The sequence below is a fragment of the Bubalus bubalis genome, chromosome 1, assembly GCF_019923935.1.
Source record: "Bubalus bubalis isolate 160015118507 breed Murrah chromosome 1, NDDB_SH_1, whole genome shotgun sequence".
Lineage (NCBI taxonomy): Eukaryota > Metazoa > Chordata > Mammalia > Artiodactyla > Bovidae > Bubalus > Bubalus bubalis.
In genome coordinates, this window is record NC_059157.1 from 74368148 (window position 1) to 74392034 (window position 23887).

Below are 23887 nucleotides of genomic sequence, written 5' to 3' on the forward strand. Positions count from 1 at the left end.
GACTGCAAGGACATCCAACCAGTCCATTTTAAAGGAGATCAGTCCTGGGTGTTCCTTGGAAGGAATGATGCTAAAGCTGAAACTCCAATACTTTGGCCACCTCCTGTGAAGAGTTGACTCATTGGAAAAGACTCTGATGCTGGGAGGGATTGGGGGCAGGAGGAGAAGGGGACGACAGAGGATGAGATGACTGGATGGCATCACCGACTCAATGGACATGAGTTTGAGTGAATTCCGGGAGTTGGTGATGGACAGGGAGGCCTGGCGTGCTGTGATTCATGGGGTGGCAAAGAGTCGGACACGACTGAGCAACTGAACTGAACTGAACTGAACTGATAGTCCTAAATATTCGTATATGAGTGGACTTTTGCAGTCCAAACCTGCATTGTTCAAGAGTCAACCGTACCTGTAATTAATATTGCAGTATCAGGATTGGTGTTTTTTTTTCCCTAGTACACAATTACTGGACATAGTAGCCCATTTGCCTGCCTGGCCATACCTCTCTACAGCAATTCCTGAAAAGTCACATGACTGGGCCATGTGACTACTCCCTCTATCTCAATTGACTGGTTTAGAAAAATGTAGCGCATCTAAGATAACTAGAGAACCACCACACTTCTAAGATAACTAGAGAAGCACCAGAAAATGGGACAAAATATATCATTATCCTCGTTGTCTTCTTTGAACTTCTTTAGCAGTTTATTTACAAACAAGTACTCACGATGGTGTGATCACTGACCTAGAGCCAGACATCCTGGAATGTGAAGTCAAGTGGGCCTTAGAAAGCATCACTACGAACAAAGCTAGTGGGGGTGATAGAATTCCAGTTGAGCTATTCCAAATCCTGAAAGATGATGGTGTGAAAGTGCTAAACTCAATATGCCAGCAAATATGGAAAACTCAGCAGTGGCCACAGGACTGGAAAAGGTCAGGTTTCATTCCAATCCCAAAGAAAGGCAATGCCAAAGAATGCTCAAACTACCGCACAATTGCACTCATCTCACACGCTAGTAAAGTAATGCTCAAAATTCTCCAAGCCAGGCTTCAGCAATATGTGAACCGTGAACTTCCTGATGTTCAAGCTGGTTTCAGAAAAGGCAGAGGAACCCGAGATCAAATTGCCAACATCCGCTGGATCATGGAAAAAGCAATAGAGTTCCAGAAAAACATCTATTTCTGCTTTATTGACTATGCCAAAGCCTTTGACTGTGTGGATCACAATAAACTGTGGAAAATCCTGAAAGAGATGGGAATACCAGACCACCTGACCTGCCTCTTGAGAAATCTGTATGCAGGTCAGGAAGGAACAGTTAGAACTGGACATGGAACAACAGACTGGTTCCAAATAGGAAAAGGAGTATGTCAAGGCTGTATATTGTCACCCTGTTTATTTAACTTATATGCAGAGTACATCATGAGAAATGCTGGACTGGAAGAAACCCAAGCTGGAATCAAGACTGCCGGGAGAAATATCAATAACCTCAGATATGCAGATGACACCACCCTTATGGCAGAAAGTGAAGACGAACTAAAGAGCCTCTTGATGAAAGTGAAAGTGGAGAGTGAAAAAGTTGGCTTAAAGCTCAACATTCAGAAAACGAAGATCATGGCATCTGGTCCCATCACTTCATGGGAAATAGATGGGAAACAGTGGAAACAGTGGAAACAGTGTCAGACTTTCTTTTTTTGGGCTCTAAAATCACTGCAGATGGTGACTGCAGCCATGAAATTAAAGATGCTTACTCCTTAGAAGGAACGTTATGACCAACATAGATACCATATTGAAAAGCAGAGACATTACTTTGCCAACAAAGGTCCACGTAGTCAAGGCTATGGTTTTTCCAGTGGTCATGTAAGGATGGGAGAGTTGGACTGTGAAGAAGGCTGAGCACCGAAGAATTGATGCTTTTGAATTGTGGTGTTGGAGAAGACTCTTGAGAGTCCCTTGGACTGCAAGGAGATGCAACCAGTCCATTCTGAAGGAGATCAGCCCTGGGATTTCTTTGGAAGTAATGATGCTAAAGCTGAAACTCCATTACTTTGGCCACCTCATGAAAAGAGTTGACTCATTGGAAAAGACTCTGATGCTGGGAGGGATTGGGGGCAGGAGGATAAGCAGACGGCAGAGGATGAGATGGCTGGATGGCATCACTGACTTGATGGACATGAGTCTCAGTGAACTCTGGGAGTTGGTAATGGACAGGGAGGCCTGGCGTGCTGTGATTCATTGGGTCTCAAAGAGTTGGACACGACTGAGCGACTGATCTGGTCTGGTCTGGTCTGGTCTGACAGGCATACCTAGGAGATATTGTGGGTTAAGTTCCAGACTACCTCAATAAGGTGAATATGGCAGTAAAGTGAGTGACACAAATTGTTTAGCTTCTCAGTGCATACCAAAGTTAATTTACGCTATACTATAGCCTATACCAATAGCAATATTTCTAAATACAATGTATATATCCTAATTTAAAAAATACTGTATTGCTAAAAAATGTTTACCACCATCGGAACCTTCAGCAAGTTGTAGTAGTAACATCAAAGCAAATCAAATCCACAGTGAGATATCACCAAATACCTGTCAGAATGGCTATCATCAAAAAGTCTACAAATAACTAATGGTGGTGAAGATGTGAAGAAAAGGGAACCCCGATACACTGTGGGTATAGAAAACAGTATGAAGGGTCCTCAGAAAATTAAAACTAGAACTATCATACAATCCAGCATATATCCTGGGAATATATCTAAAGAAAATGAAAACACTAATTTGAAATGGTACATGCACCCTGATGTTCACAGCAGCGTTATTTATAATAGCCAAGGTATGGAAACAACCTCAGTGTACATCAACAGCTGAATGGATAAAGAAGATGTGATATAAAATATATATATATATATATTTATAAACACATACAGGCACAATGGAATATTACTTAAACATAATGAAATTCTACCACTCGCAACAATGTGGATGGACCCAGAAGGGATTATGCCTAGTGAAATGTCAGAAAAAGAAAGATAAATATGCTATGCTATCACTTATGTATGGAATTGAAAAAATGAATTAACAAATGAATATAAACAAACAGAAACAGACTCACAAATCAGTGATTACCAGTGGGGAAAGGGAGGGGTAGGAGCAAAATAAGGGTGGCAGATAAAAACTACTATGTATAAAACAAATAAGCTACAAGGACATTGTACTGCACAGGGAAATATAGCCATTATTTTGTAAGAACTTTTAAAGGAATAGAATATGTAAAAATCTTGAATCACTATGTTCTACACCTGAAACTAACATTGTAAATCAATTATAGTTCAATTAATAAAAAAAGAGCACTGGTCACAGATTACCATAACAAATATAATAACAATGAAAATGTTTGAAATATTCCAATATTTACCAAAATGGGACAGATACAGGAAATGAGCAAATGCTCTTGGAAAAACAGTGTTCATAGACTTGCTCAGTGCAAGGTTGCCATAAATCTTCATTTTGTAAAAAACATAATATCTGTGAAGCACAATAAAATAAGGTATGCCTGCAACATATATTTACTGAAGTAACCTATGTGTAAAGCAGATGTTTTTCATTCTATATTTATTTTAACCAAAAATTAAATATTAAATAACCACTGATTTTACAAATAGCATAGGTATATCCACATAGATTAGCAATAACCATATCTTATTTTTCTAATCTGTCTCCTTTTAGTTATATTATAAATAGATTAAAAAAAACATAAAGCTATTAAACCATCAATCAATACCAGGCCTTTCTTACTGAAGAGTTTTATGATGTTTTAAAGTGATTGAAAACCACATTTTTTCATTAAACTTGCCAGTCAATGAATGATCTCTAAATTGATTTCCTCGGGCCCCAGTTTCTCCATTTATTTGAAGTTTAATATTCCCAACTGACTTTAATCTTACTCTGTTAAATCAGTCCTACTCCTTCTTGGACTTTTCCTAAGTTTGTGGTATGGCTTTTTTGTGTCTTTCTACTCTTCTAAGTTTGTCTGGCTGATGCAGCTCATAAATTCTACCAAGAATGCAATTTGTTAATCCAATTTCCTATATATTCACATGACATTCTCTGCTTATCTCTATCACTGTAGTGAGTGAATGTACTAGGACAGACATACTGGTCTGCTTACTTGTCTGGACTCCTCTTGGGTTTTGAGACCCTGATGGCAAGAAGTCTTTTTCACCTAGGAATATCTACCACTTAACAATACTTGGCATACAGTAGACACATATAAATGTCTGAAGCATGAAAGAATGTAATAAATTGTGTTAGAACACATTTTAGAATGTGTTATGAATATATGAAATATATAGTTTAAATTGATATATATCTCAAATTCACTAACGTTCTAAACAGAACTTGCCTTATATCAATCTGCTTTCTCTACCCCTTTCTCTCACACTGTTTCTGTCTCTTTCTGCATCCCCTCTGTCTCTCTCTTGCTCACTTGCCTCACTCTTACTTCTGTGTGAAATAAATCTGAGCACAGGTTTGTAAGAAAAACATATTAACTTTTATCTAATGCTCACACACACACTCGGAGAAGGCGATAGCACCCCACTCCAGTACTCTTGCCTGGAAAATCCCATGGATGGAGCCTGGTGGACTGCAGTCCATGGGGTCGCTGAGGGTCAGACACAACTGAGTGACTTCACTTTCACTTTTCACTTTCATGCATTGGAGAAGGAAATGGCAACCCATTCCAGTGTTCTTGCCTGGAGAATCCCAGGGACGGGGGAGCCTGGTGGGCTGCCGTCTATGGGGTCGCACAGAGTTGGACACGACTGAAGCGACTTAGGAGCAGCAGCAGCAGCACACACACACTCATACATAGAAACCATATAATAAATGTTAACTGATTAACATCATATTGGCTTATCCTAGAAATGAGATCCAGGCAACCATCAAAACTCTTCATACATGAAAGCAAAGTAAGATGTTTTAGCAACAACATTCAAAAGACATCACCATGAATTAAAAACAAACAATATTAACTCAGTGAGACTGACTACAGAAACAGCTTAATTTTTATATAATTAACCACATAACTGTGGTTGTTCAGCTGCTAAGTCATGTCCGACTCTTTGCGACCCCATGGACTGCAGCACACCAAGCTCCTTTATCTTCCACTATCTCCTGGAGTTTGCTCAAATCCATATCTATGGAGTCTGTGATGCAATCTAACCATCTCATCCTCTGTTTCCCCCATGTCCTTCTGTCCTCAATCATTCCCAGTATCAGAATCTTTTCCAAAGAACTGACCCTTTGCATCAGGTGGCCAAAGTATTGGAGCTTCAGCTTCAGCATCAGTCCTTCCAATGAATATACAGAGTTGATTTCCTCTAGGATTGACTGGTTTGATCTCCCTGAAGTCTGAGGGACTCTCAAGAGTCTTCACCAGCAGCAAAGTTTGAAAGCATCAATTCTTTGAGACTCAGACTTCTTTAAGGTCCAGCTTTCACATCCATACGTGACTACTGGACAAACCATGACTAGATGGCAAAGTGATGTCTCTGCTTTTTAATGTGCTGCCTAGGTTTGTCATAGTTTTCCTTTCAAGGAGCAAGCATCTTTTAATTTCATAGCTACAGTCACTATCTGCAGTGATTCTGGAGCCCAGGAAAATAAAATCTGTCACTGCTTCCACTTTTCCCCTTCTATTTGTCATGAAGTGATGGGACTGGATGCCACAATCATAGTTTTTTAATGTTGAGTTTCAAGACAGCTTTTTCACTCTTTTATTTCATCCTCATCAAGACGCTCTTTAGTTCCTCTTTATTTTCTGCCATAAGAGTGGCAGAAATTATCTGTATATCTGAGGTTGTTGATATTTCTCCCAGCAATCGTGATTCCAGCTTGTGATTCACCCAGCCCAGCATTTTGCATGATGTACTCTACATAGAAGTTTAATAAGCACGGTGACAATATATAGCCTTGTGTACTCCTTTACCAATTTTGAACCAGTAAGTTGTTCTATGTCCAGTTCTAACTGTTGGTTCTTGACCCGCATACAGGTTTCCTAGGAGATAAGTAAGGTGGTCTCATACTCCCATCTCCTTAAGGATTTTTCAATTTGTTGTGATCCACACAGCCAAATGTTTTAGCATAGTCACTGAAGTAGAAGTTTTCCTTTAATTCCTTTGCTTTCTCTATGATCCACTGAACATTGGCAATTTGATCTCTGGTTCCTTTGCCTTTTATAAATCTAGCTTGTACATCTGGAAGCTCTCAGTTTATGTACTGCTGAAGCCTAGCTTGAAGGATTTTGAGCTTAACCTTGCTAGTATGTGAAATAAGTGCAATTGTCAGGTAGAGTGAACATTCTTTGGTATTGTCCTTTGGGACTGTAATGAAAACTGACCGTTTCCAGTCCTGTGAACCACACAATACCACCTAGGAAATGTCATCTCATTTTTAACAAAGAATTACTAATTTTACTGATATTTTTAGAGGAAATTAATTAAATATTTTATGATGTATACCATCAGATGAGAGCCTAAAGAGGCACTCCTGGATGGAATTGGAATACCAGTATTAATAGAATAGCTAGTAATAATAAAAATAGTAATAGTAAATCTAATTTAGAGTTAAATTATTTCTAAATAAACATTAACTATGAGCTAAGTACCCAATAATATGCTAAGTCTTGTGTACGTATTAAATCATTTTCACCCTGAAAACAATCTTCTGAGGCGGGCACTACTCCATTCCACTACTGAGCAAACAAAGGCACAGGGTTATGATGCCCCTTACTCAGCTCATACAGCTAAGCCTGGGTTCCCATCCAGATCATTTTCTTAATCACAATGCTCTATCTTTTCCCAGAAACATATTTATTAACCGCATTTTGGTAGCTAATCTATATACTGATTTAATACTAATTTTGTTTCTAATTTTCTCAAAGAGGAAATAGAATAGAAAGACAATAAGCTCCTCTCATTTTCTAGTTGCACAACATTAGATGAGTTGCTTTTCCTGTCCGAGTTGTAGCATTAGTAAAATGGGGCTTGGGATATCTACCTAGATATCTGAGTACTCCCTTAATTTTAACCTCAGGTTTCTTTGCAACTAAGACTGTATTAAAAAAAAAAAAAAAAAAAAGAAAACTTTTATGAAGATTAATTTAGATGATGCATAGAAAATGTCTTAGACAATACAGCATGCTGTGTCTATATAAATTTACTTTTATTAATATTTATAATGACAACTCTTAGGATGCAAAAACATGCAAATAATTCAGCTATTTTTGGTCCCCATTTTATACTTGATTCCTTCATATGATGATATGTAGCTGTGAAAAGAAGAGAAGTGAAAAGCAATGGAGAAAAGGAAAGACATAAGCATCTGAAAGCAGAGTTCCAAAGAATAGCAAGAAGAGATAAGAAAGCCTTCCTCAGTGATCAATGCAAAGAAATAGAGGAAAACAACAGAATGGGAAAGACTAGAGATCTCTTCAAGAAAATCAGAGATACCAAAGGAACATTTCATGCAAAGATAGGCTCGATAAAGGACAGAAATGGTATGGACCTAACAGAAGCAGAAGATATTAAGAAGAGATGCCAAGAATACACAGAAGAACTGTACAAAAAAGATCTTCATGACCAAGAGAATCATGATGGTGTGATCACTCACCTAGAGCCAGACATCCTAGAATGTGAAGTCAAATGGGCCTTAGAAAGCATCACTATGAACAAAGCTAGGGGAGGTGATGGAATTCCAGTTGAGCTATTTCAAATCCTGAAAGATGATGCTGTGAAAGTGCTGCACTCAATATACCAGCAAATTTGGAAAACTCAGCACTGGTCACAGGACTGGAAAAGGTCAGTTTTCATTCCAATCCCAAAGAAAGGCAATGCCAAAGAATGCTCAAACTACCGCACAATTGCACTCATTTCACACGCTAATAAAGTAATGCTCAAAATTCTCTAAGCCAGGCTTCAGCAATACCTGAACCGTGAACTTCCTGATGTTCAAGCTGGTTTTAGAAAAGGCAGAGGAACCAGAGATCAAATTGCCAACACCCGCTGGATCATGGAAAAAGCAAGAGAGTTCCAGAAAAACATCTATTTCTGCTTTATTGACTATGCCAAAGCCTTTGACTGTATGGATCACAATAAACTATGGAAAATCCTGAAAGAGATGGGAATACCAGACCACCTGACCTGCCTCTTGAGAAATCTGTATGCAGGTCAGGAAGCAACAGTTAGAACTGGACATGGAACAACAGACTGGTTCCAAATAGGAAAAAAGAGTACGTCAAGGCTGTATATTGTCACCCTGCTTATTCAACTTATATGCATCATGGAAGAAGCACAAGCTGGAATCAAGACTGCTGGGAGAAATATCAATAACCTCAGATATGCAGATGACACCACCCTTATGGCAGAAAGTAAAGAGGAACTAAAAAGCCTCTTGACGAAGGTGAAAGAGGAGAGTGAAAAAGTTGGCTTAAAACTCAGCATTCAGAAAACGAAGATCATGGCATCTGGTCCCATCACTTCATGGGAAATAGATGGGGAAACCGTGGAAACAGTGTCAGAGTTTATTTTTTGGGGCTCCAAAATCACTGCAGATGGTGACTGCAGCCATGAAATTAAAAGATGCTTACTCCTTAGAAGGAAAGTTATGACCAACCTAGATAGCATATTGAAAAGCAGAGACATTACTTTGCCAACAAAGGTCAGCCTAGTCAAGGCTATGGTTTTTCCAGGGGTCATGTATGGATGTGAGAGTTGGACTGTGAAGAAAGCTGAATGCCAAAGAATTGATGTTTTGAACTGTGGTGTTGGAAAAGACTCTTGCGAGTCCCTTGGACTGCAAGGAGATCCAACCAGTCCATTCTGAAGGAGATCAGCCCTGGGATTTCTTTGGCAGGAATGATGCTAAAGTTGAAACTCCAGTACTTTAGTGACCTCGTGCAGAGTTGACTCATTGGAAAAGACTCTGATGGTGGGAGGGATTGGGGGCAGGAGGAGAAGGGGACGACAGAGGATGAGATGGCTGGATGGCATCACTGACTTGATGGACGTGAGTCTAAGTGAATTCCGTGAGTTGGTGATGGACAGGGAGGCCTGGCCTTCTGAATTCATGGGGTTGCAAAGAGTCGGACATGACTGAGCAACTGAACTGAACTGAACTGAAGATGATATGATGGAATAACAGGAGATATAAACCTATCTATTCATAATTAAAATAACCTAGTAAGCCAAAAAAAAAAGCAAGTATTCCCCTGCTTCAACCAGAGTGGATTTCTTTCTTTCCTTCTTTTTTTTTTTTTTTTTTTTTTTTAGGAAACAGAAGGAGATGACAGAGGACAAAACAGTTATATGGTATCATTGACTTAGTGGACATGAGTTTCAGTAAGCTCTGGAGATGGTGAAGGACAGGGAAGCCTGGCGTGGTGCAGGCCACAGGGTCACAAAGAGCTGGACATGACTGAGTGACTCAACAATACAACTTTACATTTATTGTGTTTTAGAGAGAGAAAAAGAATAAATGTTCTGCTTTTAAAAATCTTCAGTTAATTTTTATTGGAATGTATTTGATTTATAGCATTATGTTAGTTTCAGTTATACAGCAAAGTAAATCAGTTATACATATATTCACTCTTTTTTAGATTCTTTACCCATATAGGCCATTATAGAATATCAAGTAGAGTTCCCTGTGCTATACGGTAGATTCTTATCAGTTTCGAGTTTTATATATAGTAGTGTATATATTGGAGAAGGCGATGGAACCCCACTCCAGTACTCTTGCCTGGAAAATCCCGTGGACCGAGGAGCCTGGTAGGCTGCAGTCCATGGGGTCGCTGAGAGTCGGACACGACTGAGCGACTTACCTTTCACTTTTCACTTTCATCCATTGGAGAAGGAAATGGCAACCCACTCCAGTTTTCTTGCCTGGAGAATTCCAGGGATGGGGGAGCCTGGTGGGCTGCCGTCTATGGGGTCACACAGAGTCGGACATGACTGAAGTGACTTAGCAGCAGCAGCAGCAGCAGCAGCGTGTATATGTCAATATCAATCTCCCAATTTATTCCCCATTCTTAGTTTGTATTTTACATATATGACTCTATTTCCTCTTTGTGAATCAGTTCATTTGTACTGGTTTTTTAGAATCTACAAATAAGAGGTATATGATATTTGTGTTTCTCTATATTGACTTACTTCATCAGTATGGTAATCTCTAGGCCCACCTATGTTGCTGCAAATGCCATTATCAGAGTGAAAGAATTTTTTGAAACACAAAATTAGGAGTATATAAGATAAAAACAAACAAAATAAAGCAAATCCACCAAACTGGTATCATTGTGAAAAGTTTATATTGATCTTAATGATTTTTGATAAGCAGAACACATATCTATATGCTTGACAAGTTTAGGTAAACATATTTAAATGAAAAAAATACAAAAATGTGTTGTTGCTTACTTCTTTTAATTCATTCTCTCTCTACTAGAGGGAAATAAAAGTAAAATTCCAGAAAACTAACAAGTTTTAGAATGCCTAAAACATGAGTAAACAACCAGATTGCTGCTCCTTGGTCTTAAATTTCTTTAACTGATCATTTAAAAATTTATTTCTTCCATGCCACTTGAAAAAAATAACTTTGCTTAAAACTACAAGTGGTGATTGCAACTAATGAACCACTGCTAAAAATATTACAAGGTAATTATATATACATATATACATATATATAAATATACAAAATATCTTTTTTCAGTAAAACATGAAAGCCTTGCGATGTGCTAGATCCTGTGCTAATTGCTACTAGTCTTAAGTGAATAAGACCCAATTTTCATTCCATTTTAAATTTACCAAGGCGGTCACATATTTAATAATGTTTTAAATATAATTTTTTATGTGCCACAAAAGGTAAGTAATAGGGTAGTATAAAAATGTATAATAGGTAAAACTAGTGAAGTCTGAGGCTTTAGAAAAAGGCTTTCCTAAGGAAACAAGATTTGCAGATGAAGGATTTTGTCAGGTATAGCAGCGGGTGTTTGAGAACGATGAGTCCAAGAGGGGAGACCAGCAAAACATACAGAGCTCAGAGTGGAAGGAGGTTGGTGCATTCAATGAACTGAAAGAAAGTCTACTTGGCTGGAGCAAGGCCATCAGCGGGGAGACCCATGGGAGACCATTATGCAAGGCCTACGGGTCAGCTGGAGGACACTGCAGGCATTAAAGCCAAGAGGCAGGAGAGTGCCATGATCAGAAAGTGGAAAAAACAATATTTAAAGTCATGAGAGCTCACAGGAAAATATTAAATTTCATAAAACATCAATAATTAGAAACCATAAGGATATTAGAGATTACTGATTTCAAAGTTAGTAGAGAAATGCTAGATTTAGATAAGATATTGAGTCAGAAGGAAGTTTTAAAAAGTGTTCTGTTGGAGTTAAACATTATAAGCTATTTGAAGGACAAATGTAGGAAGAAAACTTCAATATACCTTTGAGTCCTATATCAAAAATAATCTCAAAATTATATTTGATACCACAAATATGGTCAATTTACAGACCTTATAAGAGAGACTGCTGCTAAGTCGCTACAGTCGTGTCCGACTCTGTGCGACCCCATAGACTCTGGCAGCCCGCCATGTTCCCCCGTCCCTGGGATTCTCCAGGCAAGAACACCGGAGTGGGTTGCCAATTCCTTCTCCAATGCATGAAAGTGAAAAGTGAAAGTGAAGTCGCTCAGTTGTGTCCAGCTCCCAGTGACCCCATGGACTGCAGCCTACCAGGCTCCTCTGCCATGGGATTTGCCAGGCAAGAGTACTGGAGTGGGTTGCCATTGCCTTCTCTGTATAAGAGACACACTAATAGATAATTATGTTTATTTAGTTGGGTTACTATTGAAAGTTCTATGAGAAGAGTTTCCAAAACAGAAAAGCAGTTCAGTCAGCCCTCGGTTAAATATATACAGTTAAAATGATATTAATATAAACATTTCAAAGATTTATGAAATTACTGGAGATTTGTTAAGATCTTAGCTGTCCATGATCCATTTTTACCTTCAGGGAAAATATTAATACCAAGACTCAAGAAATAGTTCTCATTATGAACTTTCTTCAGACATGTTTTATCTGAAAGTTATCAATATTCAATGAACTAGGGACATTAAATCTCTGTTATCTGCAGATAGTTTTGTTTTACTCAGATGCTATGTTACATGCTATGGGCTAGAATTGTCTTCAACGAAGGACAGTCTCAGGAAAAAAACTCTATCAGGTACTACAAACTACTGACACTCTCAACTCTTCAGTACAGGCTTCTGAGCTGACAATGCTTACACAATGTCCAGACTAAAGCAGTAAGCTAAGTCTGGATTAATAGAATTCTCGGATGCAGTGGGCTTCAAGAATTAATGACAGGACCAACAGCATGAACTCAGAGGTCATCACTGATTTTGTTTCTCTACTAGGAAAGGCTGTACTTGTGAATGATGTTTACTGTGTCTGGGAGGACCAGCTGCCTTTAAAGAACTGAGGCTGATTTTACTTATGAATACAATGCCTGCAAAGTCCACCCAGAAAGCCCAGGTTAGTGCCTGGAAGACAAAGTGCAATCTCAAGGTCACGAGGGTCACTTCCTGACAGGTTGAGAGGAGAAAGATGCACTGAAAGGTACAGGTTCTACAGGGAAAATCTGGTTTGTGCTTTATTGGATTTAGCTTCCTAGTCTCAAGATAGCAAATGATAGAGACTTTTATAAGTCTGATCAGAGATTTTTTAAATAAAAACTTCCAGGTAGAAATGAATTAATTCGAAGTGATTCCTGGGTTGGGAAGAGCCCCTTGAGAAGGGAATGGCTACCCATGCTAATATTATGGCCTGGAGAATTCCATGGACTGTATAGTCCATGGTGTCACAAAGAGTCAGACACAATTGAGTGACTCTCACTTTTCACTTTCTAAGGCTTTTATTATAGAAAATTAAGTCAGGCTGCCAGTCCCCCATCTTTCCAGTTCTCTCTACCCTAAAAACTGGTAAAATTTCCTAAAACTCAAATGGTTTTGGTTGACCAAATAGAACAGAAAACAGTGCTGGTTGATTGTATATTTTATAATTCAAGATCCTTCAGACAGCAATGACTTTTGAATAGTTATGTTTCCTGTTTTTTCAAATAAGTATCTTTTTTGTCCATTGCAATACCTTGGGCCTTGGTTTCCACATTTATAATACAAATGTACTGGTGTACAGTTACCTCAAAGAAGACCAATAATATTAGCTCAGTATGTTGTTATGACATGACAATTACATCCTTCTATGTTCAATGTGCAAACACTACGATAATGACATAAATCAGAATGATTAAATTCAGAATAACAATTCTATGTTTAAAAAAAATTTCACCCTACTTATTGACAATAGTATTAAATAACATACCAGCCATTAGGTTAATTTTGCATCATATATTAGTATAACAATAATCTTAAAGTAATTTAATTTTTACAGTTTACACATGACAGTGTTTTACAGAAATAAAATTATAATATTCTATTTTAAACCTGAACAGCTACAGCACAATATCCTACATGACTTGTGTCATATATGATATTGGTTAACATTTTAAACACAGATTGGATATAGGTTCAATTCATACTTACCCATGAAATTGAGATACCCCTCTCCACCGAGTGCGTGAGTAATGAGTCGAATCATCTTATGAAGCTGTATTCCACGATCAATAACGGGAGTAAATGGGGTCAGAACACTCATGTTGGTATACATTTCAGCATCCATCAACCAAAATGCCAATGTCTTATCCCCAACAAGTGCCTAATAAAATAAAAGTCATTGATGTAAATGCAAAGAATAGATACTAGGGAGTTGTCATTTATGCTAGAGTAACACGTGATTTCACAAAAACAGTACAGGAGAAGTGTGTGAATTAGTATTAATTCCATGTATTTCCCAACAGTCACTATCTGGCACCCCACTCCAGTACTCTCGCCTGGAGAATCCCATGGACGGAGGAGCCTGGTGGGCTGCAGGCCATGGGGTCGCGAAGAGTCAGACACGACTGAGCGACTTGGCAGCAGTAGCAGCAGCAGCACTTATGTACATAAAACATGTACATAAATATATTACAATGGACCTTTTTTCCTTTCAGGAGCAAACTGACAACTTTTTCTTAAAATGTAGAACTTGCTTTCTTATTATATTTGAAATCTAATCTAGAACGAGTTTGTTTTATATGAAAATATAATAGTTGACAAATGGGGCAGGTAACTCGGAAACACCCTGAGCAGCAGAAAAGGTCTCTTAATTGGAATGATTTATGGTTAAAAATAGCTAACTAATGCCAAGGATTATTTATCGACAGGAAGAATATATAGAAAAACACAGAGCTTAAACCATAATCTCCTCACCCTATTACTGTACAATTATTTTCATTTTTAGAAAAATATTTTTCTTTATAAACCTATTTTAAAGTTTAAACTATTTTCATATGTTCATATTTGTAATTTTTATTAGGTTTAAAATTCAGTGTATGTTTGCTTTTAGGAAGAATTAGGTAACTTACATCTTTTTGTATATTCCTGACAATTTTTAATACAAGGTGGAATTACATGGATGTTTAAAGTATGAAATAAGTCTTCCATACTGTTTCTGTACATCTTGGAAGAAAAATTATGAAATTAATCTATCAGATTCATCTTTAATTTGTTTATTTTACTCATTTCTTTATTCTTTTATTCATTCATATAAAATAAACATAAATTGTGAACCCAAATGTGCTACAATTGGCTAGAAGCTTGCAATGTATTTTAATTTTCATATTGTTATATACTTGACACACAAAAAAATGTGGAAAATTTTTTAAAGAGATGGTAATAACAGATCACCTGACCTGCCTCCTGAAAAATGTGTATGCAAAGAAGCAACAGTTAGAACTGGACATGGAACAAAAGACTGGTTCCAAATCAGGAAAGGAGTACATGAAAGCTGTATATTGTCACCTTGCTTGTTTAACTTCTATGCAGAGTACATCATGAGAAATGCTGGACTGGAAGAAGCACAAGCTGGGATCAAGATTGTTGGGAGAAATATTAATAACCTCAGGTATACAGGTGACACCACCCTTATGGAAGAAAGTGAAGAAGAACTAAAGAGCCTCTTGATGAAAGTGAAAGAGGAGAGTGAAAAAGCTGGCTTAAAACTCAACTATCAGGAAACTAAGATCATGGCATCCGGTCCTATCACTTCATGGCAAATAGACGGGGAAACAATGGAAACAACAAGAGACTTTATTTTTAGGGGCTCCAAAATCACTGCAGATGGTGACTGCAGCCATGAAATTAAAAGTCACTTTCCTTGGAAGGAAAGTTATGACCAACCTAGACAGCATATTAAAAAGCAGAGACATTACTTTGCCAACAAAGGTCCATCATCTAGTCAAAGCTATGGTTTTTCCATAGTCATGAATGGAAGTGATAGTTGGACATAAATGGAAAAGATAGTTGGAAGACAGCTGAGCACTGAAGAATTGATGCTTTTGAACTGTGGTGTTGGAGAAGACTTTTGAGAGTCCCTTGGACTGCAAGGAGATCCAACCAGTCACTCCTAAAAAAAATCAGTCCTGAATATTCATTGGAAGGACTGATGCTGAAGCTGAAACTCCAAACTTTGGCTACCTGATGTGAAGAACTAACTCATTGGAAAATACCCTGATGCTGGGAGGGATTGGGGGCAGGAGGAGAAGGGGATGGCAGAGGATGAGATGGTTGGATGGCATCCACGACTCAATGGACATGAGTTTGAGTAAGCTCCAGGAATTGGTGATGGACGGGGAAGCCTGTCTACTGCCATCCATGGAGTTGTAAACAGTCGGACATGACTGAGAGACTGAAATGAACTGAATATACTTGACAAGGGATTTATGTATCCTTAAATTAATATTCAGTCAGTTCAGTTCAGTTCAGTCACACAGTCGTGTCCGACTCTTTGCCACCCCATGAATCGCAGCACACCAGGCCTCCCTGTCCATCACCAACTCCTGGAGTTCACTCAGACTCATGTCCATCGAGTCAGTGATGCCATCCAGCCATCTCATCCTCTGTCATCCCCTTCTCCTCCTGCCCCCAATCCCTCCCAGCATCAGAGTCTTTTCCAATGAGTCAATTCTTCGCATGAGGTGGCCAAAGTACTGGAGTTTCAGCTGTAGCATCATTCCCTCCAAAGAAATCCCAGGGCTGATCTCCTTCAGAATGGACTGGTTGGATCTCCTTGCAGTCCAAGGGACTCTCAAGAGTCTTCTCCAACACCACAGTTCAAAAGCATCAATTCTTCGGCGCTCAACCTTCTTCACAGTCCAACTCTCATATCCATACATGACCACAGGAAAAACCATAGTATTCATTTCTTATTTTGTTACATTTTGGTTCTGTTTTTTTTCATTGATATTTATTTGATTTGTTCCACAGCCAATTTAAAAGAAAGTACTGCCCCAATTAGGAAGATATAAAACTTCATATGTCTACTTCATGAATGAGTAAAGTTTCTGTACAGGCCAGCAGTACATGGTTTAGGCAGTGGGCTATTTTCTCAGTCTCAACTACTTAAATCTGCCATAAGACTCAAAAACAGCCATAGACAATAGATAAATGAATGAGTATGCCTGTGTTCCAATTACCTTTATAAAAACAAGCAGCAGGCAGAATTTGGCTCATGGGCCTTGATAGCTGATCTCTGGTCTACTTATACTTTCTTAATAGTAAGAGGAGACATCTGAAAAAACTAGTTTCCAACTTAAATTGTCAATTTCTGTTGAAATAACATAGGAACTTATTGTTTAATTTCAATTTTCTTAATTCATATACTGCAAATAATTTCAAAAGGGTTACTGTCTTTTTAAAGTATAAAGACTTCAATTTATATTGTTTATGGGGACAATCCACATGCTTTCAATAACTAAATGGCCTTCTCCATTTGAGTGACTACTAGGAGAAGTCATAGTACTAAGGCTGCAAATACAAATGGAAACAAATATTCTGCTTAAAATTTGATGAGAACATGAAGAATTGGGAAACCACTTTTTCCCCTATACACCTGGATGAAAGCTTCAGGAAACACACATGAGTCAAAGCATTAGTTCTTTATAGTAGCTTCCCAGGTGAAGTATGCATTTGCATGTGTGTGGGGAAAGTATAACATTGGGACAAGGCTGACCTATTTATGGGAGAAGGCAATGGCACCCCACTCCAGTACTTTTGCCTGGAAAATCCCATGGATGGAGGAGCCTGGTAGGGTGAAGTCCATGGGATCACTAAGAGTCAGACACGACTGAGTGACTTCACTTTCACTTTTCACTTTCATGCATTGGAGAAGGAAATGGCAACCCACTCCAGTGTTTTTGCCTGGAGAATCCCAGGGATGGGGGAGCCTGGTGGGCTGCCGTCTATGGAGTCACACAGAGTCGGACATGACTGAAGCGACTTAGCAGCAGCAGCAGACCTATTTATGAATGGGTGAAAGTTTTACAGTATTGAAGAACAGAACACTTGGAGGATTGAACAGAGAATAGACTTTGGCAAGAGCCAAGATATGACAGGTTGTGTGTGAGAAACTTTAACCAAAAGATCTGGGTTAACAAAATTAGCTTTGCCCTTTGGAAAATATCTCAGGCTACATTATAGACGGACTAAAACAGAGGGACAGAGATCAGGGTGATCAATCAGCAAAAGATTTAGTGACTGAGGGAGGAAAATGATGAAAGCAAGTGAAAAGGCATAAAAGAAAATCTTTAGAAGGAAACCTAAAATGGAAAGGAAATTAAAATTAACCTGGATTAGCACCAACATTCTTCTTGTGACAACAAAGGAAAACTTGTAAGATAGCCCTTGCAACTGTCATTCACAGTCGCTTAATTACAGTTTGGCAGGGTAAAAGTAGTACTGCATTTTGAAGCTGAAATTTATGGATCTACAAAGTAATTTTTTTAATGTTTTTCTTTTTTAAAGGCTTTTTGATTTAAAATGTCTATTGAATTTGTTACAATACCGCTTCTGTTTTATGTTTGGGGTTTTTTGGCTGTGAGATGCATGGGATCTTAGCTCCCTGACAAGGGATCGAGCCTGTACCTTCTGCGCTGGAAGGCAAACTCTTAACTACGGGACCACCATGGAAGTCCCTGAAACATTCTTCAAGTAAGAGTAGCTGTCACATAAAACAGACATATAACACATTGCATTAATTGTATTGAACTATAGAAATTTGTATTGAGATATGCTTATTTTAGATACATTAACACATACAGGCACAGAGAGAGAACGGTTTACACACATACTTATTTACCTGATCATGGCTCTCTGCGTAGGCAATGCACTTTTCAAGGTAGCGTCGGTTTGTGAGTGTATATACTATATTGCCCATGTTCCAGTCTTCATCTTTATATTCTTTCAGTAACTAAATGCAAGACAGGAAACAATTTCAATACATCATTACCATTCTTACTTTATAACCCAAACTTAGGGTATATATCATATCAATCCAAATTATGACACACAGATACAAGCACCCCCACGGAACAAAAATAGCTTTGTTGAACTTTTACTGAAATCACAGCTTTTGTACAGACTATCCAAATGACAGTGGTGTTGTGTGTGGGTGTGCATGTGCTCACTTTTGTGCAGATGATTTGATCACTGCACTTTAGGATTTTGGCAATCTTTTTTATTTTTCTGTAACAGCTGCTACTTCTTGATTAATGACTACAGTACTGTGTTGTGCAGTAGATCTTTCAATAAGTTCCACAAGGTGCAGATATACTTGCTACCATTTAGCTTGGAATGAAAAAAAAAAAAAAGTTAGCAAGAAGAGTGTCTTGTTCCTTTCTTAAAATAAATGAAAACAACTATTATTTCAATGTATAAAAGCTGATTATCATGAAATAAATATCATCCTGAGGCAGGAGATAGATGGGCTCCAGGTTAGATATCTACAGCTGACCTTCTGTTTGCATTTCATGAGGCAGGAAGAAGTGGGCTTCCCACAGAATACCTATAACCAGCCTTCCGTTGGTGTTTTCTGAGATAAGAGATGGGTGGCCTCCAGTTAAGGCATTTACAATCAGCCTCCTGTTTGCCTTCCAAAATGGAAGTAACAACAGACACAGGGCAAAGAGCCAGTCTTTGTCTCTTGGAAACACCTAAAGGTAAGAGTCATGGCATGGCCTCTTTACCTCACTGCTCTTCACCACACCCTTCTCTCTGAGTGTGCATTTCTGCTTTGCTTCCATCTTAACTAAATCAGCCATTTCTCTGTGTGCTTTCCCACTTGTTGTTATGCTATGCCTCTAATAATAAACTTTGTACCTGCATTTACAGTTTCTGCCTCCGTGATAAATGCATTTTTCACTGAGGTCAAAGATCCAGGGAAAAATAGCTTCCAGCCTCTAGCCCTGGGTGGTCGGGTGGCTAGGATTCTTGGTTCTCATCCAGGCTAACCAGGTTCAATTTCTGGGCAGGGAATTAAGATCTCGCTTCCCGCCACCATTCACTGCTGCCTCTCTGAGATAAGTCAACAGTGCGCACATTTTTGTCTCCACTTGGGTTGTTACTCAGTCTCCAGTGTGGCTTCTGTACCTCTCAAACCTCTTCAGTGCAAATGCACTTGTAGAAATTTCAGATTATGATTGTGTCCTAAGTCTTTTCTTAGGCAAACGCTTGCTGTACAAGAAAAGTATGCTGTCCCTACCCCTTTCCATGAAATGCTTTCCTCCTTAGGCTGCCATTGTGAAACTCTGCATTGTTTTGCTTTGTTTTGTTTTCTCACCACTCAGACATCCAGCAAAATCCCTTCCTCTGACTATCCTATAAAAGCTGCTGCTCCACAGAATTAACAGCCTAAAAAGAGGCTATTCTTTCACTCAACACAATCTTTCTAAAGGGGGCTCATTTCTCTGTCCTGCACACTGACAGGCAGAATTCTAAAATGGTTCCTATGATTCCTACTCCCTCTGATTCACCTCTTTGTATAATCCTTTACCTGGAGGGTGGGAGGGAACTTTGAATACAATAGATGTCCTTCGAAGAAAGGGTGAGATAATAACAGAAATGTTTTAAATTGCTAAGTTTGTGGTAGTTGGTTATACAGCAATAGGAAATTAATGGAGATTTTGGTACACAAAATAGAGTTCCAGCCTGTTTGTATCTTCCTTTGCTTTTTTTTTTTTTTTTTTTTTTTTTTGCTTAATGGAATTCAGAGGTGCTTAGCCATCCCCCGTCGGAGAAGGCAATGGCAACCCAGTACTCTTGCCTGGAAAATCCCATGGGCGGAGCACCCTGGTAGGCTGCAGTCCATGGTGTCCCAAGAGTCAGACACGACTGAGTGACTTCACCTTCACTTTTCACTTTCATGCACTGGAGAAGGAAATGGCAACCCACTCCAGTGTTCTTGCCGGGAGAGTCCCAGGGACGGGGGAGCCTGGTGGGCTGCCGTCTATGGGGTTGCACAGAGTAGACACGACTTAGCAGCAGCAGCAGCAGCTGCCGCCATCCCCCGTAACTGCAGTGTGAATCACCGGGCACCAGAGGGCAGACTGTATTAGGCAGAATAATGACCGCCCACAGGTGTTCACGGGAGAAGGCAATGGCACCCCACTCCAGTACTCTTGCCTGGAAAATCCCATGGATGGAGGAGCCTGATAGGCTGCAGTGCATGGGGTTGCTAAGAGTTGGACCTGACTGAGCGACTTCACCTTCACTTTTCACTTTCATGCACTGGAGAAGGAAATGGCAGGGACAGGGGAGCCTGGTGGGCTGCCGTCTCTGGGGTCACACAAAGTCGGACACGACTGAAGCGACTTAGCAGCAGCAGCAGCAGCAGCACAGGTGTTCACATCCTAATACCCAGAGTCTATGAATATGTCATCTTACATGGCAAGAAGGACTTCAGAGATCTGCTGAAGTTAAGGGCATTGAGATGGGGAGATTATCCTGGATCACCCGGATGTTGCTGCTGCTGCTAAATCATGTCAGTCATGTCCGACTCTGTGGGACCTCATAGACAGCAACCCACCAGGCTCCTCTGTCTCTGGGATTTTCCAGGCAAGAATACTGGAGTGGGTTGCCTTTTCCCTTCTCTGGATTACCTGGATGGGCCCAATGTAATTACAGGGATCTTTCTTAAAAGGTGCTTGGGTTGTCAGAGTAAGACAGAGTTGAAGATGCTACCCTGCTGGCTTTGAAGATAGGGGGAGGGCTCATGAACCAAGGAATACAGGTGGGTTTTAGAAGATAGAAAAGTCAAAGAAATAGAACCTCCAGAAGGAATGCAGCCTTACCAAGCCTTGATTTTTAGTCTAGGAAGATCATTTCAGATTTGTGAACATATGACAGTAGATTTGTATTATTTTAAGACACTTTGTATTATTTAGATTCAGTGTAGTATTTGTATATGTCTATTCACAATCCATAAACCTATACAAATATGCCCAGTTAAGTTTGACTGCTGTGTTAGAAGAATTCAATGGAAGTAGGTTAGACTTTTCAACAAATCATGTGGGAAGTGTTAGACATCTTTAGGCAAAAAAAAAAAAAAAAAACCTTAGACACTGATTGTTCAAAAAGTAACTCAAATGGACTATGGACTTAAACATAAAATTATAAACGTTTAATAGAAAATATAGGAGAATCAACACATGTATACCTGTGGTGGATTCATTTTGATATTTGGCAAAACTAATACAATATTGTAAAGTTTAAAAATAAAATAAAATTAAAAAAAAAAAGAAAAGAAAATATAGGAGAATCAAAGAATTCTTAGACTTGTCACCAAAAGAGATCTTTTTCCTTAAAAGGGAAAAAGAAAAAAAGATAAACTGGCCTTCATTAAATTTAAAGAAAACAAAGAACTTTAGCTCTGTGGAAGTCCACAGGTAGAGGATGAAAACACAAGCAAAGACTGGTATAAATATATTTGTCAACCACATACCACCCCACAAAAGGGTTGAATCTAAACTATATAAAGAACTCTCAAAACTCCACAGTAAATGAGTGATCCAATTAGAAAATGGTCAAAAGACATGAACAGACATTTCACTGAAGAAGATATAAAGATGGCAAATAAGCACAAGAAAACAAGTTCTTCATCATACACCATTAAGAAAATGCAAACTAAACCCACAGCGAGATATTTCTGCACACCTGATAGAATGACTAATATGAAAAATAGCAACAATAACAAATGCATTGTTCAAGAATGTACAGAAACTGGATCTCTCCAAAGTTGCTTGTGGTAATACAAAATGGTACAACTACTCAGAAAAATAGTTTGAAAGCCTCTGACTGTGTGGATCACAATAAACTGTGGAAAATTCTTCAAGAGATGGGAATACCAGACCACCTGACCTGCCTCGTGATATATCTGCATGCAGGTCAAACAGCAACAGTTAGAGCCAGACATGGAACAATAGACTGGTTCCAAATTGGGAAAGGAGTAAGTATGTCAAGGCTGTATATTGTCACCCTGCTTATTTAACTCATATGCAAAGTACATCATAAGAAATGCCAGGCTGGATGAAGCATAAGCTGGAATCAAGATTGCTGGGAGAAATATCAACAACCTCAGATATACAGATGATACCACTTTAATGGCAGAAAGCAAAGAGGAGCTAAAGAGCCTCTTGATGAAAGTGAAAGAGGAGAGTGAAAAAGCTGGCTTAAAACTCAATATTCAGAAAACTATGATCACGACATCTGGTTCCACCACTTCATGGCAAATATTTGAGGAAAAAGTGGGAACAGTGACAGTTTATTATCTTCGGCTCCAAAGTCACTGCTGAAAGTGCTGCAGCTATGAAATTTAAAGATGCATTCTTCTTGGAAGAAAAGCTATGACAAACCTAGACAGCATATAAAAAAGCAAAGATACCACTTTGCAGACAAAGTATGGTCAAAGGTATGGTTTTTCCAGTGGTCATTTACTTATATGAGAGTTGGAGGATAGAGAAGGCTGAGTGCTGAAGAACTGATACTTTTGAAATGTGGTGCTGGGGAAGACTCTTGAGAGTCCCTTGGACAGCAAGGAGGTCAAGCCAGTCAGTCCTATAGGAAATCAACTCTGAATATTCATTGGAATGACTGATACTGAAACTCAAGCTCCAATACTCAGGCTACCTGATGCAAAGTGCTGACTCACTGGGAAAGACCCTGATGTTGGGAAAGATTGAAGGAGAGGAGAAGAGGTGATGAAGGAAGGATGAGATGGTTGGATGGCATCACTGACTCAATGGACATGAGTTTGAGCAAACTCCGGGAGATAGTGAAGGACAGGGAAGCCTTGGCATGTTGCAGTCCATGGGGTTGCAGTTGGACACGACTTAGTGACTGAACAACAATAACAACAACATCTAACCGGTATAAAACCCAGTACTTTTGGACGTTTACCATAGAGTAATGAAAATTTATGTTCATACAAAAATCTGTACACAAATGTTTATAGCAGCTCTCTTTATAGCAGCCAAAACCTAGAAACAGTCGAGATATCTTTTACTGGAAAAATAGTTAAACAAACTGTGATACAACCATGCCACGAGATAGCATTCAACAAAAAGAAAGGGAAACAGTGAAGTAGCATCACAGATGTAGAAAACAAACTTATGGCTCCCAGCGGGTAAAGAGGAGGGGGATAAATTGGGAGACTGGGATTGACATATACATACTAATATGTATAAAATGGGGCTTCCCAAATGGCTCAGTGGATAAAGAATCCACGTGCAATACAGGAGACACAGGAGACATGGGTTTGATCCCTGACTCAGGAAGATTCCCCAGAGGATCCCACTCCAGTATTCTTACCTGGAGAATCTCATGCACAGAGGAGGCTGGCAGGCTACATATAGTTCATAGGGTTGCAAAG

The 23887-nt window shown here is 39.0% G+C and overlaps 1 protein-coding gene across 2 annotated transcripts in view; it reads right to left on the bottom strand.

Moving 5' to 3' along the window:
• Positions 1-23887, bottom strand: part of GBE1 (1,4-alpha-glucan branching enzyme 1) — a 318328-nt gene that overhangs the window by 74152 nt on the left and 220289 nt on the right. For both annotated transcript variants that reach the window (XM_025282385.3, XM_025282389.3), the window contains exons 11-12: positions 18323-18433; positions 13633-13804 (exon numbers count right to left, since the gene is read on the bottom strand). In XM_025282385.3, the coding sequence (XP_025138170.3) occupies positions 13633-13804; positions 18323-18433 (283 nt within the window). The remainder of the gene's footprint in view (positions 1-13632; positions 13805-18322; positions 18434-23887) is intronic.